The 26,871-nt window shown below is 41.4% G+C and overlaps 1 protein-coding gene across 2 annotated transcripts in view; it reads left to right on the top strand.

Annotated features, from left to right (window-relative positions):
* Window positions 1-26,871, top strand: part of adcy7 (adenylate cyclase 7) — a 69,285-nt gene that overhangs the window by 37,902 nt on the left and 4,512 nt on the right. Inside the window, exons 3-22 of one of the 2 annotated variants that reach the window (XM_080458025.1) lie at window positions 1,293-1,490; window positions 1,631-1,795; window positions 4,141-4,290; window positions 7,822-7,982; window positions 11,888-11,999; window positions 12,324-12,451; window positions 12,778-12,936; window positions 13,166-13,298; window positions 13,862-14,050; window positions 14,290-14,333; window positions 17,221-17,280; window positions 18,546-18,623; window positions 19,963-20,032; window positions 20,154-20,251; window positions 20,355-20,439; window positions 21,996-22,133; window positions 22,266-22,319; window positions 23,654-23,850; window positions 24,079-24,190; window positions 25,291-25,449. In XM_080458025.1, coding sequence (XP_080314151.1) covers window positions 1,293-1,490; window positions 1,631-1,795; window positions 4,141-4,290; window positions 7,822-7,982; window positions 11,888-11,999; window positions 12,324-12,451; window positions 12,778-12,936; window positions 13,166-13,298; window positions 13,862-14,050; window positions 14,290-14,333; window positions 17,221-17,280; window positions 18,546-18,623; window positions 19,963-20,032; window positions 20,154-20,251; window positions 20,355-20,439; window positions 21,996-22,133; window positions 22,266-22,319; window positions 23,654-23,850; window positions 24,079-24,190; window positions 25,291-25,449 — 2,490 coding nt within the window. The remainder of the gene's footprint in view (window positions 1-1,292; window positions 1,491-1,630; window positions 1,796-4,140; window positions 4,291-7,821; window positions 7,983-11,887; window positions 12,000-12,323; window positions 12,452-12,777; window positions 12,937-13,165; window positions 13,299-13,861; window positions 14,051-14,289; window positions 14,334-17,220; window positions 17,281-18,545; window positions 18,624-19,962; window positions 20,033-20,153; window positions 20,252-20,354; window positions 20,440-21,995; window positions 22,134-22,265; window positions 22,320-23,653; window positions 23,851-24,078; window positions 24,191-25,290; window positions 25,450-26,871) is intronic. The other variant, XM_080458026.1, reaches the window with a different exon arrangement.

Here is a 26,871-nt window from a genome sequence, read left to right as displayed (position 1 = left end):
ACAGCAAAGGAGGGGCAGGATGTTGCTTGGAGGTTGGGAGCCGGCCACCGGTGTCAGAAAGTCACCGTCAACTTATACAACTCCTCTCCAGCAGTGGACATTGGGTGGACAGCAGCGCCGAGATGAATACTAGCAGGACGGGTGTAAAGTGCCACTTGTACCTCCATTCTCATTCCTGGATTTGATGAAAGGGCGGTTTTAAGCGGTCTGTAGTTTGGATTCTTTTAATGTTATCCAAACATAGCGTGTTTACATGTGAGTCGTAGAAGGAATTTAATGGTCAACACAGATGACTGTTGTTTTGTTTCTCACCAGTGACAAATTCAGAAGTAGGGTGTATGGAGGTAAAAATGTAAATACAAGTCTAACATATAGCTGTGTGGACAGGGTCAAACATCATAGCTGTATTTACCCCCCCCCCCCCCCCTTTTTTTTTTAAATCTCTGGTTGATGTAAAATAATTGCTCTTTTTCTGCTTACAAAAAGGTTTTGTCAAGACTCACAGCTACACAGGGAGCGGGAAGTGCTTTAGTCCACATTTGGCCTTTTCCAGTGCTGCCATGGTTACCAGAAAGCTCCACATACAATGCAGAGATGGCCTTCTCCTCAAAGAGATCTATTAACACTGACTTTGTGTGTCTGTCTCACTCTTGAGCACTCCTTTAACTCCTTGTTTTCCCTCGTGTGCTCCCTCCATCGCCCACTCTCTTTCTCTCCAGTTAAACGCCCGTGCACGTTTGCATAAACGTATTTGTTGCCTACGCTTTATGCCGGTGACATTTTCTACACAAACATACTCACGAGCAGGCTTCTTTGTTGCACGCACATGCGCACGTACGCGCCGTCCATCCACTATACGGTAATTCAATCAGGAAGACGGTGGCCTGGAGCGAGCGGGACACGGAGCAGAAGCAGATGTGATGAAAAATGTCTGGAATCGTACGGAGGCTGCGACGCTCAGGCTGATAGTCACTGTCTGTCTGGAGAGTCATACTCTTGTTTGGCCCCTCAGGTTTAACAATGCAAGTGCAATACTGACTAACAAACAGAGAGCTGCTGAACATACCTGGTTAATGTTCAGTAAATCGTTCATGACAGGTCATTTGTACCTGTGTACCTGCAACTCATATCAAACTCTTTCAAACATCTAAAATCATATAAACTTTGATGAAACAGCATCACAGGACACTGTACCACAGCGTCCATGTTAACTGGCAATAACTGGTCAAGCCTGTGTGACGGTGTGACTGTAATTAAATGTGTGTTTATTTTTCTCTCCCCGGCCGCTGCAGAGTGCAGAGGAACATTGTGCCTTTGTGAGCGTGGTGAGCGGCAGCCTGTGTGTGTTCCTCGCCGTGTTTGTGCTGGTGTGCACAGACATGCTCTCGCAGCGATGGAGGCGTCTGCTCGGCCTGATCGTCTGGGCCACGCACCTCACCCTGGGATACACCTTCATCTTCAACAGCCCCGTCATCCTGCCTTGGGACCAGGTATGTTCAGCTCACGGCTGGGAACAGTTTTTTTTTGGGGGGGAGAAAAGTAGATTTGTCTTCAGGGGAGAATTTAACAGCAGAGACCTAAATTAACATTTATGAACAAATGACTGAATCTTCTTCCTTTCTGTTTCCAGGTGCCTTTCTTCCTCTTCATCATTTTCACAGTGTACACCATGCTGCCGTTCCAGCTGTGGTACGCCGTGGTGTTGAGTGTCATTTCCTCCCTGTCCCACATTTTGGCCCTGACACTCCGCCTCACCCTTTACAGCGAGGAGACCCCTCCCTATCTCGCCCACCAGGTAAAAACCATTTCAGTTATTTTGGTTCATGGATATAAAGTTTTACTTGTATTAAAGCAGTTGTTCGGTAGGTTTTAAACAATCAACTAAGTGTCACAGAAAGTGTAGAGGGCAGTATTTTTTAGAATTATGAAAAGATTGAGCTCACTTTCTGTCGAGTCGACTCGTGAAACGATTGATTTTCTTTATGTACATTATAAGACTAAGCTTTATTTATTTGTTTGTTTATTGTATCCTAATGGTCTACTGTCCAAGTTGCCATGGCTTGCAGTTGTGACCCCTGTACCAGAGAGCTGCTGCTGTTGATCTCCACTGTGTCCTGAGCAAAGTTATGAAGGAACTATTAGCGCTTTTTGAATGGGATTTAATTATGCAGCACACACTTTGCTTCAACTCTCTGTAACGACTTGGGAAGTCAGATGACCTATTGCTGGAATTTTTTGTGAGCGCTATTGAACTGTAGGAAGGCCAGTTTATGTTTTTTTTTAAATTAGTGTTTTTTTTACTTACATTTAGACAAAATCTAACCTTTTTGGGGGGTTGCTTTGAATAATTGATGTTATTGCCAAATTAGGGCTCAAATTCATGGAAGTCAAACTCTCAGCTTTGTAATGTCAGGCCTGTTTGAAACAAGATCCAGTGATCAGGTGTCCCCTCCTACAAGCTGAGAAACAGATGCTTCATTAGGCAGCTTCACTAAACATAAATTTAAATCAGTGACAGTATGAAAAGTAGCTTGAGTGGTGCCAAAATGTTACCAGAACCACCTGGAATACAAGCCTGCCAAAAAAAACCAAAACGTCATCAGCTGAGTACCACATATTTCAGTGTTTTCACATTCTTTCAGGAACACTTTATAACCGGATCTTGCAGCCCTCGGCCCTCCTACAGTAGTTAAAACATTGCAATTCAGCCAATTTTCTATAATGTTACATTTCTCTCTTGTTATATCTCCTTCAGAAAACTGAGAATTAACAGAAATTCTGTGACATTTACTGGAGTCGACTCCAAAGAAGGAGCCGTCAACATCAGAGGAGAGCCCTCTCACCCCGTCATGTCCCGTTCACCTCCCTCCCCTCAGGCTGTTGTGACTTTTAATGCCCACTATGACTGTCATGCTGCAATTGCCTAACTGAATTCCATCATATTTTATGTACATTGATAATAAAGGCATGTCATCTAAAAAAAATAAAAAAATAAATAAAAGCTTCAAATGTTAATAAATATAATAAAGTCAATTTATAGTTATCTTAGATCATCATTGAAGCTGTAATGTGACCACAAGAGAGCATTCCAGCAATATCCTCATTAAACATGCCATTATTCCATCCAAACTACGATGCAGTGAGATTATTTCCTGGTGGTTTTGTTGCTTCTGCGCCACATCCTGAAAAGTGACTTATCAAAGATGGCCTCTGTTTTGTGTTCCACGATTTTGAAGCTTGTTAAATATTTTTTCTCCCCTGTTTTTAATGCGAAATGTTGAGGACCTGTTTTATTTGTTATTCTGTGCCATTTCCGTTGGTAGGCCTTTCTGTAGATTCTTGCAGTCTATGCAAACTCCATTTGAAAAGAGACATTTGTTCTGTTTCCCAGAGCTGTGAGAAGAGAGTAGTGTCATTCCTTTCCTTTGTTTGGGGTTTCTTACGGATTGTTCCTCGCTCATCATCTGGGAAGAACTTTTTTTTCTCATGTGGTGTCTGATGACTGTTTTGAGATTGGTCTGAAATTAAAAGTGGGTATGGCTAAAGTGGGAAAATTCGGCGCTACTTGTGATTTATGTAATATGCTGGACAGATGGATCTTGGTTCTTGTGAAACCTCGAGAAAGCAAACAAAGTTATCTGTTGTCATGAAGTGTGTCTCCAACTTTAATATACAGAGATGTGTACTCTCCTGGGAGGATAAGGACAAAAAGTGCATCGGGGTGGTTTGTCCACATTAACCACGCCCACTTCAAATTTCTGATAAATCACATAATAGTTGTCAGACAATGTATAGAGAACAAGCTGCGTAAACTCCCAAACCAGGGCTGTGAGAACATTATTATGTCATATTTGTCTTGCAGTCTTGGGAGTTAAAACTGTGTCTCTGTTCTTGTGAAGTACGTTTAGACTTCAGTTCTTGGTTTGATGTTTCAAAATGATGTCACACATGTGACCACGTTGGATTACATTAGTATTAATTAGTATTAATGCATATAGAGCAATTTCTGATATGAACATGATATTGAACTGACTCCAATATGTAGACTCCAACCCAACGGATGTGACCTTACATGTCAGCATGTGAGGGTGGAACTAAGTGTTTCCATTCCTAACGTCACCTTTGCGTCTCTTTCTCTAGCTGCTGTCCAATGCGGTGGTGTTTCTGTGCGGCAGCGTGGTGGGAGCCTTTCATAAAGTCCTGATGGAGAAAACCCTGAGGCAGACTTTCCAGGACACTCTGAGGTGCCTCAGCATGCGGATGAAGCTGGAGATAGAAAAGAGACAGCAGGTTAGTGTCACAGAGCGACTGTCAAAAGGCTGTTTCATTCCGAGCTGGAAGCACTGAGCAACAGCGACATTTTGCCCCCAAAGTAAAATGGAATTCATCATTAATGAACGTTTATATATTGTTTCCAAACCTCTTGAACGTTTGGCAGCTTAAGCAACAGTGATTCAGTGTCTAACTATGCATAGAAATTCAACAGGAAATGTGTATTTTACCCACATTGTGACTATTTTCACTGCATTGAAAACCTCACTAAGCAGAAACCATCAGTGCAAACAAACAAATGATGAAAATAACTCATTCGTAATGGTTAATGCCAAACTCTTATAAATTTATTTTGTCTTTAAGCTTTGCCTTTGGCTGGCCTCCTATTGACTCTCCCATGAATGTTTTCATTGCGACTAACAAATCCGCCTCAAATTAGATTTTCCTGCGATGCCTTTTAAATTAGATGCATCTGCACTGACTTGCTTCGACTTCAGAGGCCGTTTTAAAACAATTTTCTCCCTTTTGTGATTTGTTTTGACTGTCGCTTAGTATGGGGCATAAAGCACGCTGACAGGGAAGCCGCGGCGTTGCCTGGCAGGGCCAAAAGGAATGATATAATCATTAACATTTAAACCTCATGTTGAATTTGAACCCGGAGGCTGGAAAAAGAGAGAGTGAGCGGTACACAAAATGACAAACTCACGTTGTGTTCCCACATTAGTTTCAGCAGGAGACCGTGATGTTCCTCCAAAATGTTTGTTGGCGACGTGTAAAGGTTGTGAAAATTGCATTCAAACCATGTGATGCTCCTTTTTGACAAAATAATCATGTTCTCTGAACTGATTCAACCTTTTCTTTCACCCAGAACCTCCCCATAAATCAAGTTAATGTGGCTCTGCACAATAAATGTTTTGGTTTCAATATAAATACATACTTACCATGAATGATATAATGCACGGATGCAGACTGAGAAGTAATATTTATAGAGTGCCATGTAATGCGCCCAACCCGCATTTATCAACCGTCTCAGCAAACACCACTTTATGGCAGTGGATATTTTTCGTAATGAAAGTCTGTGACGGGGACTGTGAATGGATGAAGGTTGCAGCACACACACACAAGGACACACAAAGATTGCTTTGTGTGAGTCTTCAGCCTTTCTGACCTCTGCCACCTTGGTTTATTCATTAGAAAAAAAAAGATTTCATTCCACAGATCACTGAAACGGCCAATTTGTGTATTTGCTTTTCTTTTCTTTCTTCTTATTATTAAAAAGAAAAGCTCTGGGAGTTTTAAGTCGAAACACATTCACCTCTCCAAATTAAATGTCATTCTCAGGAGTCCTTGAGATGTCTTCACGGCCTGGACAGTGTCCAGAGACACTCCAGGGAAATAAATAAGACTCGTGATAACACACACAGGGAAAATCCTGACACGTTAGACCAAAAGACCCTGAGATCTGACAAAAGTTAATAACGAGCACAAAGTTGGGCGAAAACTGGTTAAAAAGCAGTGGGTGCATAACGTGTGTCATTAACTGTAATCACAGCAGGAAAAGAATTATACCCAGAGTGGAGGATGCTTTCATTGTTGCTGACTTGCAGGAGTAAATGAAAGGATGCAGGACTTGAGTCAAATACCAGACACTATTCAGCCGTTTTTTTTCTACTTTATTTATTAGACTTTGTAGACAACCAGCACGGTCACCTGAAAAATAAAGCTTAATGAAGACAGGAATGGCTTCACAGCGGGAGAGTTGATGACCTGAGGTGGCCTGTCTGCAGCTCAGATGTAAATCCCTTTGAACGTCTGTGCAGCGAGTTGAAAGCTACTGTTAACACATGCGTCTCTCTTTTCTCATCTGATCTGCCATGGCCACAAAGAAATGAGACGAGAGAAAAGAGAGGTATAATTTAGTCTGCTGTATAAAGGCGAAGGTCATCTGCTTAATTACGTGTTTACAAGAGATATTTGTTGTTAATTTTGAAGCAATTTTGTCAAAGTAATTTAGTTTCATCTGTAGTTGAACTGAACAATGAGACAATTAGGAGGTGAATGTTCACTGCATTTTCTCCCTCAAACCCATACGTACACATGTACACCAACACTCACACATGAATCACCTTTACGTTCACTTTTTAATGAGCGTTGGCAGTAATAACCATCTTGTGAATAATGGAGGAAGCCTGGATTCCCTCAGTGGAGTGAGCTGATGTGCCCCGATGCGCCTCTGATTCTATGAAGAGGGATTAATCTTTTTGGGAGATTTTGCTTTTCTGCATTCCTGTCTTAATCAATCCATTGAACTCTGAACACTTCTCGGGAGTCTGATTGTTGAAGCAGATCAACACTGATGGGGTTGATCTCCAAGTCAAATAACACATTGTCCTGTATCCAAACTGACATGTTTTTTTCTGCCTTGTCATGCTTTGCTAACGTCGCATCATTATTATTTAATTGGCACAACCTTTAACCCTAAGGGTATTAGGGATTTATGGGAAGAATTGTTACACTTGTGGATTGTAATGTTATACTTATTGGTAGCACACTGATTCCCAAAAACACTGTGTCCATTCTTAATATTTAACTGGATTTTGTCTTTGCTGAGAAACATTTTCCATTTCAGCCATCGATTGCTTGTTAGGCTGATGAGCTAAGAGCATCTTGTCTGTGTGGGGCAGTGGTGGCCGAGAGGTTAGAGAAGTGCACTTGGGATAGACAGTTTGCAGATTTGAATCCCACTGCTGACAGGAACCCGAAAAAAACCCGCCTGCTCCCTGGGTGCCGCACTGTATGCACGTATTGTTAAAGTTAACTGTGAATAGGATGGGTTAAAGACAGTGAAAGAATTTCTCCAAGGGGAAACTATGTTTCCTAAATGTGACTGGGATATATTATATTGGCGAGCATTCTTTGAAGTCCCAGGATGAGCTTGGGGGCCTTTTCTGTCTGGAGTTTGCATGTTCCTCCAGGTAACCTGGCTGAAAACATGACAATCTAAAAATACGCATTTGAGGTGAATCCACATTGCTCGTAGGCGTAAATGTGAGTGTGTATAGTTGTCTTCTCTCTCTATTTGCCTTGTTATGGACGAGCATCCTGCCTTCAAACACAGTCGGCATGTACAGTATATCTCAGGATAAAACTGTAGGGAAGATGGATCAATACATATTGACTTTCCTTGCTAAGACATTCATTCATAATCAGAGAATACTGTTTCTAGCTTTTGTACCACAACCTGCTGTCTGTCTTTGTCTCAGGATTAAAAATGGGAAGTGATGAAAAAGAATTAATTCTTTCAATGTTCAATGATTGAAAATGAATAAGGAACTTGACAGGTGAATAGCACTGTCAAGTTTAATGAGAAAGAACTCAGCCTCCCTTGTGTGTGTCTTGGTGTTCTAGTTGTTCTCAGGTAAGCTCTAATTTCAGGGCTTGACCACTCATCATCACATTGAGTGCTGCGGTCAGATAAGCCCCGTGTCCCGGCCTCTCCTGAAATGCAGTTACATAATTGTGTGTGTTCATGTTTTTGTGCGCTTGCAGGAGAACTTGTTGCAGTCTGTACTGCCGGTGTACATCTCCATGAAGATGAAACTGGCCATAATGGAGCGCCTGCAAGACTGCAAGGACAAAGAAGAGCAGCAGCGGCTGGTCAAGGACAACAACTTCCACAGTCTCTATGTGAAGAGGCACGAGAATGTCAGGTACAGTCACACGTCCCACTATAAAACAGAAACATGCAGGATTTCAGATGCATTGGTTATAACCTTATCTGCAGCAACAGACAAGATCAAACCACCAAGTAGCAGTAAGGGTGAAGAAGAGGGGATGTTTGCTGTATTTGTTTTCAAGAGGAGATCATGATACAAAAGACAAAGTAGCTTTTTCAATTTTCTTCAAAAGCGAAGAAGTGAAAGTTTTTGTGGAAACTAATGTGAAGAAGACTGACTGAATTTGTATAGTTACATTGCTGACACGACAGTTTAACATATAGGAGCTTGATCGATTCGAAGCGTTGGGTAAAGGGCAGGTGGAGCAAGCGGTCAACAAAACCATGATGTAGAGACAAAAACCTAAATACAGGGAAAAGCCTGGAGTGTAAGGAAAGCAGAAATCACAGGAACACAACCGACGCTGAAACGCAAACGAACCAGCAAACAAAACTCACAAAAAACTCTCGATAGACTAGTGTACAGTAGACCACATCCACCAGGTGAAGACAGTTCCACGCTCAGGCGCAGGTGAAACACATCAGCGAAGGGTGAACAGTCAGACATGAGGAGGGGAAGTTGAGGAGCCAAACGCAGAAAGTGAAGCTAACACAAGAAACTAAACGTAAACATGACAATTGCAATACCATGAGTGAACCAGGTACGAAGGTTTCAGTCAATATGTACAGATATGTAATATGTAGAGACGCACCATAAAAATACAGGAAGTCTGGTATTTAACCAAAATGTACTACTTGCTGCGACTTGGCTGGCTTGTTTTGTGCAGCATGAGTCGTCTAATTTCACCATTAGATGATGTTTTTGTCCAGTTTGCTGGTAAGGAATCTTTTATTACTATGAGTGGGGGACACACCCTCTCTCCCTTAACGATAAATATTTAATGAGCAGTAAGTGGGACATGTAGATATGTAAGTATATGTTTTTGCAATAACCTGGAAAGAGGCCAGTGAGCCAGTCACTCAAACCTAACACATCAATGTGTGTTTTGTTTAAAAATTCCAGATTATTATATTATTTCTATACAGTCCGTCTGCAGAGAGCAATCTAGTCCAATGCGCCTCCTTCACTTTCAGCTCCATACAAGATGTTTCAATTTCTCGCCACTTGAGGTGTCTACAGGAGGAAGATCTCACCAAATGTGACATCTTGAATTGTTCTCCAATATTATTGGCTGCAGCTTTAATTCAAACTTTAACCTCTTGAGGACTACTACTGCTTTGAGTTGATTTCCTGTGATTGTACATCCTCAAATGCCAAAGCGTACTGTCCACAGAGCTCATCACCTACAACCTTCGGCTATGCATGAAATTAAACTAAGATCTTCTAGTTTCCGGTGATGTGTATAGGAAGTGTGTGAGAAACCTAACAAGGTATAATTAGCATACAGTGAAAAATATGAAAAACCTCTGGAATACTGGGTTGTCAACAATAAACTGTCCTCAGGGAGGACGGTCCTCAAGGTTAAAAAAGTAGTTTTTGTGTATTAGTTTTGCCCAAAAAGTCTAAAGAAGTAAATCTAATCCCTCTTCTAATAAGAGTATCATTTTAATATTGCTGGCCTTTGTGTAAACCTTCATTATTAAAGGCTAACACATAAATGCAATATTTACTCACAGGTATTTAATCTGCTTTCTTTGTTGTTTTAATCTCATTAATCCTCTGTGTCTCAGAAAAACCTGAGTTCACTTCATAAAACAAACAAGGCGGACAAAAGGAAATAAAAGCGGGGCATAAAAAGAGAATTTCTCTTGGCAATTCTCATAATGCTGCGGATTAGTACGTCTGTTTCCAGAGCAGTGACCCAGTTGAAGCTTTTGTTTTATGAGAGTTTCATTAATTTAGCAAGTGCTGACAGACATTGGGGCAGCCTCAACTGAACTTTGGCAGATGGTTTGCCAGCTGATTTTTTTTTTTTTTTTTTTTTTTTTTTTTTTTGTTGTTGTTTTGTTTTTCATGTAGAGAAGAAACAGTCCAGTCTTGCCTCAATAGAGGAATCGCCTTGTGGAATTTCTTAATCTGTAAAAACATTTGAATTGTTTTAATATGCATCTTTAGCATATTGGTATGTATTAATTAAAAAAAATAAAAATAAAAAAATTGATATAAATTAAAAAGCAGTGCAAAAAACTGACTCTTTACCATTCAACCTATTAGGATTCTTTATGTTTCTAGATTAATTTCCTTTCTTAATCAAATAACCCCTCTACTGCTTGCATCTGATAGTTAAAGTTTATTTGAAAAGTTGTTCACCTCAAAGTCAAGTTTTTACTTTGTGCAGATATGTTTTGTAGTTTTTTTTCAACTATCTCAGCTCTTATGAGATTTATTCATATTGTAACCAGTAACTTCTGAGACCTCTGGCCATTGGTTCCTTTCTTCTTCAAATCTTCTTCTTTTCTATTTCTATTACACGTCTGGTTTTCATTTTATGATTTGACAAATTTTAAGATCATCTGCTCCACAATCTGATGTTTACCACATTTCAGGATTGAACGGATCCATCATTTGTGTTCGTGTTAGTTTCAGGTTGTCGTATTGTGGTGGAAAGATGTGGAATGATGGGATACATACCCTCGGTCTGCCCAGTAATGACCTGTGTTTGTTCTTTCTGATGAAGAACGTGGCCTTCAAGCATTTGAAATGACTGCTGGTCGTCTTATGGGCTGCTGTGTTCGGGCCAGGCTTCAGCAGAGCCGGTAATCAGCCTGGTTAGATGTGGTATGCCTCATTACTGCATCATTCAGTTCATGCGGCAGCCCACACAACAGCTCTTTGTGGGCAAATAAACATGCAGTCAGTGGACTTTTGAAGTGATTTTTTTTATTTTTTTTTATTTTTAAGAATATCTTTGTATTAAGTCAGAAATAATAAGAGCGCTGGGTTTTTTCTCAGATGTTGCTGACCGCTTGATTAGCCTGTGAGAATGATCCTGCAGCAGCGACTTCTCATTACTGAACATCTCCAAGTCAAGCTGATTATATCCCATCATGCTTTAGTTTCCATGTGCAGCATTCATCACACAATTATTGACATATCCTCTAACTCGGTGAGATGAACAGTGTTCGTTGTTGAGAGTGCCCCGAGAGACGGAGGTGTGCTGAAGCAGCGAGTCAGGTGCTCTCTTTTTGGTTGGATCGCTGCCAAACTCCCAGCTGCTTTTCCTTGTTGGCGTAGGGGTCTCGGAAAGGTCAGCGCGGATACCGCCGTCCCTCTGCGGTTCGCTTACGACCAGCTCTAATGAAGCTGCGGATATGATTCAGCACTGACGGATTATTAATCAGTCGCCAGTCACATCTGCTGGAGGTTAATGGGAATTTTTGCCTGAAAAGCATCAACCTAATTCAGCCAGCATATAGTGGTCACACTGCAACACATCCACCAAGGAGGTTGTGCAGAGTCAAGCAGCCTTTTTGGCTCATATCTGAACTGCGAATGCTGTAAGCTGAAGTCCTCCCGTCCACTGCACACTGGTTGATTGTCTCCGGGTCCTTCAAGACTGTTGATTGATTGTTCATGAGCAGAAATTCAAGTCAAATTAAGTCTGATGATATTCCACCTTTTTACATTTTTTTCGTGGAAGCTGTAATTACCTGCAGGGTCTGCAGCAAATGTATTCAATTCAACACGGTCATCTCAAACACTTTCACAGAGAAAAACCTAACAATTTCACACGAGCAAGCATAGGAAACTGTGGAAAGGAAAAACTCCCATTTAATGTGAAGAAACCTTTGCAGCAGCAAGTTCACGAAGTGAAGACCTTAAGCGTTACTTTAAAACACGTTATGACTGCAATGTGCATGAATTTTTAATGTCCTATTTGCTGAGTTCTTTTCACCTGTGATGATAAACTTTTATAAAACCGTGTCTATGTGTTACAGCATTCTCTACGCAGACATTGTTGGCTTCACCCGGTTGGCCAGTGACTGTTCCCCCAAAGAGCTTGTCATCATGCTCAATGAATTGTTTGGCAAGTTTGATCAAATCGCCAAGGTGAGTTATTTGTCACGCTAATTGCTGAAACTCTTTAGTCTGACTTGCTGATTGAAGTTTTGCCTCTGAAAACTCTGCCGCCACACTGATCTAATGATTACAAGTGAGTGTGTTCATGACTTCCTGTCATAGGCCTTCATCTGGGAAAATCTGGATCTGGTTGTTTAGTGAGAAAATACTTTAAGGAAGCACTTAATCATGTCCAGGCAGTTAAACCTAATTACTATGACATGCCGGTTTTGGCTGCTCAAAAGTTGTTTCCTAATTTCATTGAGTATTTTTCTTTTTTTTTTTTTTTGGTGTCTTGTTTCTCAATCTGTGAAGGAAAACGAATGTATGAGGATCAAGATCCTCGGAGACTGTTACTACTGTGTGTCTGGGCTGCCGGTCTCACTTCCAAAACACGCCAAGAACTGTGTCAAGATGGGCCTTGACATGTGTGAAGCCATCAAGTGAGTCAGCCATCAGCCCTTTGTGTAACCTCGCAGAACCCCGTGTGGTGTAACGTGAGGCTGAAGGGCAACCGTGTGTCGAGTTATTCTCAGTTCTGTTTACTACAGTGCTTGAATGGTAAATCTGAGGCTTTTGATTCAGTAAAAACAAGAGTTTGTATGTATTAATGTGTATTAAGGATGGCCTCGGGCTCCAGATAAGCAGAGCAAAATCGAAACGACTACACTGTTAATGTACTCCGAAGGACTGTGTTTACACATCAAAACAATCTTCTACACTTTTAAGTTTTTTTATTTTTTTTTTAATGACTGTGAAACTCCTTCAGGCAGGTGCACGAGGCCACGTCAGTGGAAATCAACATGCGAGTGGGAGTCCACTCGGGCAACGTGCTCTGCGGTGTGATCGGCCTTCGCAAGTGGCAGTTTGACGTCTGGTCACATGACGTCACGCTGGCCAATCACATGGAGTCAGGAGGGCTCCCAGGGTGAGTGTGTCGTAAAAAGCTGTCTGCAGTGTATGTTTCATATTATTTTAATGCCACACCCAAGCTGAGAATACCCGCGGTTCTTCTTCACGCTCTTTCTGTGAACCTGAGACGCTTCATACTGCAGCGTTTGGGATGATGTTTTCTAAATTTAAGACTTCCAAAATGACCACCTTGTGGAAAAGGAATAACTTCAAGTTAAATGGTTTTCTTTTTCCTTCTCGGTCAGACGTGTCCACATCACAGAGGCCACTCTGAAGCACCTCAACAAAGCCTACGAAGTGGAAGAAGGCAATGGCCACCTCAGAGACCCCTACCTGAAAGAGCTCAATATCCGGACCTACTTAGTCATTGATCCACGGGTAAGTTTGTAAATGTTCCCTCTCAGGAGGACACATTTCCTCCACACACAATAAGAAATTGACCCTGAGCTTCAGATGCAAGATGTTTTTTTTTTTTTTCTTGCTACGTCATGTAATTTTCCTGTAATTTTTTGGGCCAAAGTTCATGCATGGTGCTGGGTAAGAAAAACCCACGCTCCGATTTGTAAATACAATCAGATGTGTCTGAATCACACACATCACCTCTCAGCTGTCCAAAGCCGAGTGTCAGTCTGCTCTATTCCCAGAATTCCTCCAAAGCTTTCTGAGGTTAAGAACTTTTTCTCCATTGATTTTGTTCGGTCGATCCAGGGTGCAGCCCGGGCACTTCACGAGTCCATAACTGAGACAGACACACTGTCAGCATCGAACCTGCGGTCAATTTAGAGACGACAATTAATCGAAAGCTCATCTTTTGATTACGATAGGAAGCTGGATAACTCAAGTGTTTCTTCTATATCAAGATAAGAAGACGGCATTGGTATAGTGGTATGAGATCTTGAATGCTGAATGTGCTTTGTTTATGTCTTTGTGTTTGTCTCAAGTGTAAAGACCCGTCACTGAACACCCGCCCAGCACCCAAACCTCGGCTGAACGACGGCCTGAAGATGCGGGCGTCTGTGCGAATGACCCGTTACCTTGAATCCTGGGGTGCCGTCAAACCGTTTGCCCACCTCCAGAGCCGGGAGGGCTTCACCCCCGACGCCATCGTCAACGGCAAGACGCGTTTCAAGGTAAAGGTCACCTCATTTCCAATCTTGGTTTTGTGTCCAATCCTTGTTCGTTGGTAATAAGATACAGGTTGGATTTGGAAGTTTATTAAAAAAACAATATATACAATTAACTCACAGGGATTGGAAACATTTCCAGACCAGAAAGTTGCATCAGGGAAATCTGGGTGTGCCGTATTACACACGTCATCATGCATTTTTACAGCGTGAGTAATGTATTATTCTTTTTTTATTTTTTCCAGGACATTCCTCTGCGATCAGCCCCTGTTTCCAATATTCCTGACAGGTAAGACGAGTCCAAAGCTGCCGCTGTCGCTGCACAATTTTACAGTACGTGTCTGTGACTGCAGCAGAGTGTGAAGCTTGGTTTGGATGGAAAAAGACTGTAATTTCACTTATGATTCACCCTGACCTGTCGAGCCAACCCTGTCACTCAGTCGCATTTCTGTGCTCATTGGTTCAAAAGGGAAAGCTGCTATTCCATCTGTTCATTAAACCTAACACCATCTCTCCATTGCATTTCTTTAACAGCAGCATACAAAACTCTTTGTGTCAAAGAGATCACAGGACCATAGATGTTTTCACATCATTGTGGAAGTTATACCGATACAGATGGAGAATAATGAAATAAGTGAGACGCATGTAAGCATTTTATGGAGTATTTTGACATTTGGTAGCATACTCTTACATGTTAGTACTTGTTGCACTTGTTTTGTTAGCAGCTGCATGCAAGATTTCAATACGAGATTTTCTTATAGTTGTTTTTTTAAACCACAAAGAATGCTTCGATTACATTCAATGCAGGACTCATTTAGAGTGAATATAAGCAGTGTATTTATTGTCCTAGACTTGTGTCCGTAATATGTCAGAAGAAACCAATTATCTGTCCAATGTTTTCATATTTTATCTTTTCATTGTGCTCATCAGCCTGCATGCAACGTTTTAGGCTTCCTGCGATCTCCTGCTGAAGCTTTTAAAAGGGTCATAATCTGCAAAACGCGAGTGCAGCAGTAAAATGCCAAGGTTTGATAAGTCGTTCCTTTTGAATTATTCATAAAGGGTCCTTGAGGTTTCCTGACATTGTTCTACATTACGAGACGTCTAAACATGACTTGGACATTTTGTTCCTCCTGCGATGTTGCACAAATGTTACACAAATGTTACCTCTTCATCAATTTTGGCCACAAGCGCTAAACTGCCTAATAAACGGCTCTGGAATCGTGAGTCTGCCTGCAGATAAAGTCCTTTGGTGTGTGTGGAACAGGAAGAACAAGATGTACAAGTAACATTTAACCCTCCTGATATTTTCAGTGGGAGGAAAAGCAAAAATAGTCCAAAGTTAAACTGACCCTGTGTGTGTTTAATCAACCTTAAATGTTTTTCATCGAACATTCAAATCATCAGCTTAACTAATGTTTAGTACAATCCTGTTTTTCCACTCCTATGCGCAGATTATAGTTTGTATATGGTCATCTTGTTTATCTTGTAAATTAAATTCGATAACAATAATTAGGCTTTAGTCTAATGAGACTGTTCTGATATTTGTTGTGGAAACTGAACCAAAAAATACATATAATCCACATGTGCAATAAAGTAATTTAGCTTAGAAGAAAAAGTTTGAGGCGCCAAAGGTTATGTAAAACTGACTCTTTAAATTTCAGGATCAGTTTGACCTCCAACATATAATGCATCAACGTGGTTTTAGATGGTTGTTGGGTCGATTTGATGTAAAAATCATTGTGAGGCACAGCTTGAAGACAGTTTAAACATCCACAGTGTTTATATTTGATTCCTTGATTAATGATTTGTTTCTAACTACTCGCTCAATATATGTTTAACTTACTAGTTGAATGCTTTTTTTTGTGGTGAGATTGCTTTTACAGTTGAAATATGCAACAAAATGATGGTACAGATTGAATAGTGACAATGCTCATTAACATGTAAAACCCAGTTCAAAAATGTTATTATAAAATTAACCAAATAAATCTTTTTGACTGTCCGACACCTCCTGAACCATTTCTTTCAGATATTTCACTTATAGACACATAAATCTAAAGAATTCACTCTGATGTTACTGAATTTCAGTATTTGATCAGGTTCAGTGTGCAGGTATACTTACAATTTCTGCAAGAAATAACCAAGGGTAATTTCTTTTTTTTAATAATTGAAGCAATGTAGACATCACTGTGTTGGTCTTCTCTGATCTGTTTCATCCTTCTGTTTGGAGTTTGCATGTTCTCCCTGTGTGTGTGGGTTCTTCCTTGGTTACCCAGTTTTCTCCCACAGTCCAGAAACAGGCATTTGAGGCAAACTGAGCCTGTGTCTCTCTATCTGTTCCCCGTGATGGACTGGAGATCTGTACAGGATGTACTCTGCCCTCACCAGTTCAAAATGCAAGGCTCACATTTTTTACACTGATTATTTGGTACATTTACATTGTCATTAACAAAATTTAAGCAAATCTAAACTTCCAGACTGGAATTTTTTTCAAAACCAGCTTGCTTTACCCAAAAGTGATCAAACTACTTGAGCCACTTTCCACACCCACAAAGAAGATGAAAATGAGAAAGCTGGTGTTTGATTGTTGCCGGAGTCCACCAGGAGATTTGTGAAATGAAGCCGTCACTAAAAACCCACATTGTGGCGCCGCGTGTCAGCTGCTCCTGCAGGACGGAGCACAGACAATGCACAGACAAATTAATAGTGGTTATAGCTTACAGTGGTTAATGCTTCATCTGCCCTTCTGGCGCAGGCAGTGAGAAAACAGACAAACGTTTAAAGTGTAGCTGCCGATCAGTGGGCAGGACTCACCTACGCAAACAGCGGGGGCTGGAGTAATGCGACCAGAAGAGATAAGTGTGTGCACAGGAGCGTAAGCGTTCTACTCTGCAAGAACATGGGATTGTTTTGTTTTATCTCGGAAACCATTAATTTCATTCATGTATTCACGGTCCACTCAGGCACAGGGAGAACATATCCGAGGCTGAAGCGGCTGTGAAATAAGGTGCACGCCCACTCAGTCTTCATACCTCTGCTTCGCAGAAGGAATTGTCCATGATTAAAATGTAACAGCTGTGCTTCTCGGTCTCCTAATAAGATGTTTGGTTTTGTACATGGATGTGATCTTCTGCTTTGTCGTGACATGTTTGTGTCTGATTATTGAACCCTCACAGCTTTGATGAGTCTCTTGAAGAGCCATTCTCCTTGCCCACCCCTCCATTCAGCAGCCTGAAGTGAGTCGGGCCTCCGTGGCCTGCAAGCTCTTTGCTCCCGACAGAACAGTAGTTATCAACCCGGTGGCTCCATCATGACAATGGGGGAATCAAATTTCCACTGAAAGCACATAGAATTTCCTTCGAGCTTGTAGATTATTATCTTATATTCACTTCAGTATCCTCAGAGAAAATCCTGTCTGGATTTCGTTAGTTTTTATTTCATTCTTTGACAAAAGAAACCCAACACAATATAATACAAAACAAAAGTTTCCAAACTTGTGATCTGCCCCTTTATATCAAACACTGATTTTACAATGAGCATTCGAAACAGATTCGTTGTGATCAAAGTTGATTTTACACACAGTTAGTACAACACACAGTTATTATCTACAAAAATCTGAATTTCATCAAAAAGTTTTTTGCTTTATCATTTTCTTCTGCATTCATAACATATAAACTCAAAGATTTCAAATATTGAAAAAGAATTGTGATAAATATGACCTCTCGTTAGAAAAAATAGGTAACTTACAAAATATTGGCATATGAGACTATGTCTTTTTGATTTTAAAATCATATTGACTAAAATTAAAAATGTAAACAAAAAATAAAAGGATTTTCATCATTTCAAGTTTCACAGTTTGAATCACAACGCAGCTCAACTTTATCTCTCAGGCATTTTAAAAGCAACCACATCTGAACTGAAAGGTCACACATAAATTCACACAATCAAAGATAATTGACAACTACGGGAACTTTTCCATTGCTTTCAGACGCTCATAATGTGACTCCCTCACGGTGACAACTACTGCCGCAGCGAAGAGCCTTGCCGTCCCGACACTAACCCGAGCAGTGGTGGTCCCTTTTCTCAGTGGCTAACCTCCCCGTCTTCGTCACAGGGCAGCGTGTGATCTCCAAAGCCCCCCTAACCTCCGTTAACACTAACCATTAAGTGGGGCTTGTTTGGAGGTGGGGTCTCAGTGTCTTTCCTCCCTGATGGAGTAAAGGGGGGCTGCCTACCAACACATCCCACAGCGATCATCTAACATGCAGCATAACGCTGAGTCTGTCACCCACCCCCCTCTAATACAAACCATCTCCCTCTTTCTCCCACTAACGCTCGGAATCACTTTAACCTCCACGTTGCCTCCAAGCACAGCTATACTGGACCCGAGTAATCCGCATGGCCTGATCTGGTTTCCCAGCATCTGTTCCTGCCAGCATGTGTGTCTCTGTGTTTGTCTGGCTTCCCTCTTCCCTAATGATCTCTGTGCTTTCTGGTGCAGGAACAAATCCCAGAAGAGCAAGTTTGATGAGGAGCTGCACAATGAGATGACCACAACCATAGATGAGCTCAGCAGCAAGTACGTCCATGTTTAACCACCGGTTAACTGATATTTACTTCATGTGCACCAAATCTGTTCTGAAGTGAGCTTGACGAGAGATTCACTTGCAGTAATGCAGCATTTTCTGATTTTCTGATGTTTTTCTGACGCTCACAATGTGAACGAGTGAAAGAAACTGTACGACTCATAACCACATTAGCTTCAACACATCGACTCTTTCATGTAACATGTCACCTTTGTGAGCTTTTACCTTCAGGTGCCTCGTGTCGCTCTTTTCAAAGCTGGTTTATTAGCGTCTGCCGCACCAACTGAACGGAGGAGTCGTTTCTTCTGAGCGTGTGTGTTTAGTTAACGTCTTGGAAACAACCTGATTACATCCTCTAAGATCATAAAACACGAATCACCCATATTTGTGAGAAATCACAGTCATTGTTGATCAAAGGATCAATAGTGGCCTGTTTGTTGGTTGGTAGGTTAATGCAACATTCACAATCAAACTAGAATGCTCCTACAACTATTTAACAAACATAGAAATGTTTATCCCAGTGAAGAATCAGAAGGTACATAATGTAATGTAATATACAGGCATTGTTCTTTTTCTTATAGATACGGAGGTGATATTTTCATAGCCCTTAAAGACTGAATTTGAAAGATTGCCAAAATAGCACAGTCTGCATGAGCCTTCGAATGTGTATTGTCGTACACAGACCCTTCATAAAAACCACAGGCTGCCCGTCACAGCTGCTGTGTGAAGACCACAGATCATTTATAAAACTGCTCGGAAGAAGAGACAATTCTCTAAAAAGCTAATATAGGGTGCTCTTAATCCGCATTGCATTTGTGGATGATACAAATATTTATTTACTTCAGTCAAAATGAAGCAGTTGCATGTCTGCTCACAGAAGGTGTCAGAAATAACCATCCAGGTGAAAAACAAAACAGTTGACAATATCATAAATGTGCTTTTAACTCGTGAATTGTGTCACTTTTCAGCCAAAAAAAAAGGAGCAGATTTTAAATTAACTGTGGGCCAAATGTAACCCATGATTGCTGTCTGGATGGTGCTGGGATAAATAGGGAAATAACTTTTCTTATTGTGCAGACCATAACCAAAGTTTCCATGTTGCTTTTCCCTGTAAAATATTATTTTGTAATTCCTCTAAGCCGCTGAAATAAAAGGTGTCCCTCCTGCTATGTGGGACCTGGTGCTGCTGTCCTCTATAAAACAGCGTCTTACACAGAATCACAACTAATCTTTAAAGCTGAAGCATAAAAGTCAGAGCAATTATCTCCTCATTGTTTTCTCCTTTACTTCCTTCGTTATGTTTATTTTCTGTGGTCGATCTTTCTTTTTCAGGCGGTGGTCAAAATCTGAAGAAAGCAGCAGTTTAGCGCTGTGGTTTCCAAAGAAAGATCTGGAAAAGCAGGTTGGTTTTGACACAAACTTCATTGAAAGTATGAAAAACTTGATGCACATCTCAGTTCAGTTCATTTGGTCTCATCCTGAATAACGAGGTTCATGTTTGGTTCTTGTTTTGTCCTCGTCAGTACCGAGCTCTTGACTTACCGATGTTCAAACATTACGTCGGCTGTGCCACTTTCATCTTCCTCTGTATCTTCTTGGTGCAGATGTTTGTCACTAAAGAGTGAGTATGAATCTTTGAAAAGATTCTGATGTGATGACGAGCGCAGAGAACACTCGCTGTCTTTTGTCCTGGGAGTCGCAGTGATCTGGTTTCTCTCCCTCAGCCGACAGATGTTGGGCATGTCGTTCGGAGTCTTGGTTTGCGTGCTGCTGCTGACCCTCTCCATCTGTTTCGCCGGTCACTTACAGGTCAGTGCCCTTTAGTTGTCCGATTGCACGCAGGTGATCCGGTTTCTTCTCTAACCCCATTTACCATACGAGCTTGCAGGAAGGGGAACAGAGAAGAAAAAGCCTTTCGCGGCTCTCACCAGCGACTTCTGCAGCCGTTCTGGTTGCAGGTGAAGCTTCGGTTCAAAAGGGTTGACATTTGTCCAGCATAACGCTCCCAAGTCGTGTATTACATAATCCACCCTGGGCTTGTGCAACACTACACGTGCATGACTCATGGGTGTTTTTTTAGCTCTAAAGGTCTATTCATTGAATCGAATTTCCTTGCACCAGAAAATAGGAAATTGAATGGGAAATTCTTTGTAGATAATTACAGTGAGACCACAGAGGGAAATGTCAATACTGCAAGCCGTCGAGAAGAATGCGTTTCTACTCACAGCGGCTCTGCAGCACTGTCCTTTCTCATGTTTTCTCACTATTGTTCAGGTTTTATACAGGCAGTGCACAGACCGGATTTATCCTTGGTATCAAAACTAACCGAAGAATTAGTCAAGAATTTGAAATAAAATCATTTGATGGTACAGTAAGCAGAGGTTTAGTGGTTACAACTTTCACTTCACAGTGGAAATCTGTTTGATTTGAGACTTTAAAGCTTTTCTGAGTGGACTTTGCATGTTCTCCCAGTGCCAGTCCCTGTGTTTTGTCTCTGTACACTACTTTTTTGCCACTCTGACCCCTAACTTGGATAAAGCAGGTTTAGAGAACAGATAATCGGTTTCTTACCCTGATCCTGGAGAGCTCCTGTCCTGCAGTGAGAAATTCCTATTTTAGGCTTTGTTAGGCGCTTGATGGTGGTAGAAACATTAGATTCTAGTGTTTTGAGGCAGGGTGACATCTGAACTTTCTTAGACATGTTCTCACCAGGACCCAGGTTGGAGACCACTGGGACAGACGGATGAAACATAAACTCCACCCTTTTATCTGTGATATCATTATGTGATGTGATATTCTTATTTCTGGAAGGGGACATGGCATTGGAAACTCCCTCAGCTTCCCTGGGCACAGGGCATATTACATCCTGTACTGGTTAGTCAATGAATGTAACGATCATATTTTGGGATTGTGGAAGCCAGAATATCTAGAGAAACCATGACCTGCATGAAGAAGACCATGCAAACTCCACACAGAAAGGTTCCGTACCTGGTGAGCGACTCAATGCAAACGCACATGAGAAGTGCTCAGTGAAAGATAGGAAAGGGTGAAATGGTCATGTGTGTGTATGCGTACAGTATGTCGGCCTCTGCCATAATTAGCCAGCGTGAGAATGGAAAATTGTCATGGAAGCTATCTGGATTCACAGCTCCGGAGCTTTCAATAGCTTCGCCGCTGACTCGACAGGCGACGTCTGACATTCAGTCCCCGGTCCTCCCTCACACAGAGATTCCTCCTCTGAAAATAACCGGCCGCTGCTCACTCACATGGCGTCTGGAGATGTCCGTCTGTACAGGAGGCCCATGTACCTGTTTGTCTGTCCTCTCATCTTGTCCCCCTCCTTCAACTCTCTTTATCTACCGCAGCGCCTGTTTCCAGAGAAGCTGTCAAGGTGTCAGTGGCTGCCAGCCGTGTCGGAGGCGGTGGTTAAACGGCCGTGTGTGCGCCTCCCTCTTGCAACCATCACCGCCGCGGCCATCATAATCTTAGCCGTGTTTAACCTGGTAAGGCCGTGTCCGGACCGCCGTGTCCCGGGCTATTTCTAGCCATGGCGCTCTTCACGGACGCCTCCCTGAACTTCAAAGCGCGCTGTCCAGTGGTTGTATCTCGGTCAAATGTTTTTCTGCTCCCTGCAGTGCTTCGCCCGGACAGGTGTGAATGGGGATTTGGCTGACCTCTTCTGTCTGCCTGTGAGTGATGAACTCTTTAACCCTTCGACACCAATATATAAAGTCTCTGTCTGACTGTCACTCAGACATGAACTCACATTGCCACGGCGGTAATATTTCCCCCTTTCAACCTGCTTCAGTCACTAGAACTCATTGATGAATAAAAGCAAAGGCATTAGATCGTGACCGTACAGCAGCTGGGAGCTCAGACTGAGGAAGAGTAACGCTTGCAAATGATGAAGGCTCGGCTAAGGCTGTCTGGCTGATTATTAAATCATTAGACTGCGAGTCATAAAGGCATTTCAGCTGAAGATGCACAGATTATCCCTCCTGCTTTGAAGAAACATTTGAGTATTTTCCTCACTCTGAAGTCAGAACTTCCCGTTTCCGATGTGTCACCATGAGATCTCATATAATGTCAATTGGTTATTACATTTACACAATTATGTGAGGAAATTAATCTCAGTTTAGCTGAGTTTTAACACATAGATTAGGTAATCAGATTACACCTCCCAGTCAAACATTCCAGTCATGACTTGAACTTCATAAGTTTGTATGAACCTGTGTGGAATTAAACTGTTTCTTTATGATTAGTGTGGGAAAACTGAGAGAAATGACAAACAAGAGGATCAAATATTGGCACTAAGTAAATGTGACAGAATAGAAGTAAATATTTGATATGTTGGCATATGGAAGTAAAGCCTAAGTCGAAGCTACGATCACAATTTGAAATGATATTTAAACGTTTGTATCAGTAGTTTTGGAGCCAATAGCTTTTACATCTTAATAAAGAACAATACTGATTGATCAACATTTCCCAATGAGCAAAAAGTCACTATTAATGCAGTTAAATGTGGTTAATACGCAAATCATATTTCAAATAGTTTTAGAGAAGGATACTTTTACATATTTTTTTTTTTTCTAATTTAAGTGCTGTAATATCAGTTTTACTAAACTACAGAATTCTAATATTCTTCGAGGCCTTTGCAATGCATTTTTTTTCTTTTATTGAATTTAAAGTGTTTTATTGCATTTTGGTTCATTTTAATCATGCACGTACCCCTTTTATCTATCATCTAGTCCACTGCTGGACCTGGGATACAATACTTTGTTCCTTCATGTTCTTAATTTGTCTGAATGGGTTTAAATTCAGTCTTGGAACTGAGGATTGTTTTTGCCAAACATCAGAATGAGTAGTGGATGCTGCAGTCACTGGGTGGAGGCCGTAGAGACCTCTATATATTAGGGCGTAGCTCCCTATCTATTCATAAAATACTGAACTAAGCTGCAGATGTGTTGAATCTCATTATTCCTCACAGTTCTAATTCCCGTCCCGTCCTCTTTGTGTCCCTCAGTACTCGGTCTACTGCTGCATCTTGTCCCTGATCGCATGTGGAGTTTTTCTTCGGGTGAGCTTTGAGCTCAAAGTGCTCTTCCTCGCGGTGGCCTCCATAGCGTACTACATCATCATCCTCAGCACCAAGCGGGACCTCTTCGTGGAATACGGGTTTTTCCTGGATAGTCAGATTAATGGCAGCTCAAACTGCAGCAGGTGAGACAGGCACAGCGTGGAAAAGTATGAAGAAATGGTTTGTTTCCTCTTGTTGAAACACTTATTCAGAGACCTGTTATAAGCCAACTTCTAATAGTATTTTTAATAAGTGCAAGCAGTGAAAGTCCTGGCACCATGAGGAGGATTGACACTACATTTTGTCTGTTGGTTTAACAATGGTGTGAAGAATTGTGCTTTTTAAACTGGAGTCTGGAATTCACTTTGCAGCAGAGAAGATGGGTCCATCCTCAGATGTCTCGGGCTGGTAAAGCACCCGCAGATTATGAGCTGCATATACATCACTCTGTTCCTGGTGACCATCCTCATCATCGCACAGCAGGTAACTACAGCCGTCGGCTTTGTTCTTTTCTGTAAGCCAGCTCATTGAGTGGAGAGGTCATAGTACAGTACGTAGACTCACACCTGAACTTCGCATGGCAGCACGTGGTCGAGGGATCAGTGGTGAAGGAGGAAAAGGCAGCGACCGAGCCAAATAGTGTTGGATTCAAAGCTTTACAAAGAGGGAGAGTTTGTGGAAACGTGATTTCGAAAGGATGCAGATATCCTGTGTCACGAGAGAGAACTGACTTCACCAATATTAGATAAGAGAAACACACTGGCTCCTTGGATTTCAGATTTAATTATTAATTAAGTTGTTAATAATTGATGTAGAAACATTTTTTAAATGCAAACAATTTAAAAATTTTCAGAAAGTAACGTAATTTCCAGACTATAAGCCGATACTTTTTCCACAACATTGAAATCTGCAGCTTAAACAATGAGGCTGTGTAAACAGCTTCATGCAGCAGATACATGGGTGATGCGTTCAGGTGCATCACGTAACTCCGACCTTTCTTTTTTTCCTTTTTAAATTTGGTAGGTATATTCAGGTGCGCTCAATAGTCCGGAAATTACAGTACTTTTTTTTTTCATTCATGCTGCGATTTGTAAATAAACCAAAGATGTGAGAAGTGGAAATTTTCCCCAAGAAATTTTGATAAAATAAGTTGACTGTCACACTAATATTTGTTTATTTAAAACAGATTTTTAGAACAAAATGCAAACGTGACACAAGTTAAATTGATGAAAAAAAAAACTTAAGCATGCCAGTTGCATCTCTATATACCGACGTACCTGACTTTTAAGTAATACACCCCCAAAAGGGCTTTTTTGCCGATGGATTCCAACAAGTATGAATATCATAGTTTTAGTTTGATGCAAAATTCCTTACAAAGGCAACAAAAAGTTTCTATGTAGCTTGAGAATAAGCTACGACTTTCACTCTTGACGTTCTATATTTACCTTCATTGGATTTTTGAATGCATTTTGTCTGGTCTGCTACCGAAGTAGCTTTAGCAGCATAAGGCCTAGTCGAGCTTTAACTCCCTGCCAATGCAAAATAAGTAAGTTCTCTCCTTCCTCTGTGACGTCGGCTCCCAGAACGAGTCCTGCTTCCGCCAGGACTTCCTGCTGAAGTACAAGAACCGCACGGAGCAGGACGAGATCGAGACGAGGGAGAACCTGAACCGCCTGCTGCTGGAGAACGTGCTGCCGGCCCACGTGGCCGCGCTGTTTGTCGGGGAGAACAAGAAGAACGAGGTGAGATTTCCACATAGTCAGTTTGGACTTTTAGAGGAAAACAACCTCCCTGCTTGTAATTGATTGATGATCAACGGGACACAATCAGACATTCATCGCTCCTTGTTTGATTCGCATTAGGTCAGTGGATTGTTCTGTTTCCCATAACAAGAGGGGCTGTTTTCTTTCTTTTTGACCAGTCACCGTCTTCTTTCTAGAGATCCAGTGTTGTTTGATATGTTCTTGCCTTTACGTGAGGTCAGCTGTGTAAAAAAACAAAACAGAAAGCTTGCATGTCAACGGGTGAGATATTAATGTTCAAGGACTCGTTCTCGCCCCTGAGAGAAACATGAGAGCGTGCATGTTCAGGGGACAAACTGCGTGGTCGTCAGGTCACCGCCGACAATGACTTTACTGTGGACAGTGGAGAATGACACAGAGCGTCGTATGAGATGTTTCTCAACACAACAGCGGCTCTGTGCCGGGATGCCTCCCAGTGTCCCGCCTCTTAATTAATGACGCTGAGAGTAAAGGTGATAGTGTGGGAACCACACGTCTCCATGGAGCCGTCTCATTACGGCAGATCACTCTGCACTCATGCTCAGGTTTTCAACAGCCTGTACTAAATGTTTTTATCAGTAATTAAACTAAATCTAATTACAAGCTTTTCCACATTGCCCAGAACAATGAGTTTCTATTTTCACTTTCATATTCAGTTTAATGTCAATTCTCAACATTTTATTTTTGACTTTTGTCTGGAGATGCATAACGATAAATAGAATCTACTTCCTATTGCTATGTTTTCTCATGAGTGGCCCTAATACTCTTCTGTAATTTAATGATAATTAATCAGAGAGAATTGAAGTCTCTTTTTACATAATTATTATAGATGGAAGACACAGTTAATTTAACGGTGCTCAAGATATTTTTAATAGTTTTACTGTAAACGTTTCTGAAATTAAGACATTTTTTCAGTACCGTATAGTTTCCAATAGATGCACAGTGCGCGAGTGCAAACCTCAGGGAACATGAATAGTTTTAAAATTAAAAAGAAAGATGAAAAATAGTGAACGGTTTGCTGAAAGCTGTCTAAATAATGTGGACAGTAGAACCTCGGACGAGCCGACACATCGTCGTGGATGGAGAGGTTTTAACTGTTAACACACCTTAATGAGAGGACAGCCTCTCGTCAGTCCTGTGCTGTGACTCGTCTAAGTTCCACTTTCCCTTCACACCAGGGGAGTCAAACATAAGGCCCGTGGGCCAAAACCAGCCCGCAAAATGCTCCAATCCGGCCAAACCACCAAGCAAGGTGGTTTTATGGATTTGTAGGAGGTTTTATTTTTACGTTTCACTGTATTTTGCACCAAAATGTTTCATTAAAATTGACTTTATGTTGAGATTGTAGTTATTTTCAGCACTAATTGTTTGATCTTGCCAAAA

The sequence above is a fragment of the Lipophrys pholis genome, assembly GCF_963383615.2.
Source record: "Lipophrys pholis genome assembly, chromosome: 2".
NCBI lineage: Eukaryota > Metazoa > Chordata > Actinopteri > Blenniiformes > Blenniidae > Lipophrys > Lipophrys pholis.
The sequence above is the reverse complement of the archived record's forward strand: the minus strand, read 5'-3'. Positions and strand labels throughout refer to the sequence as shown.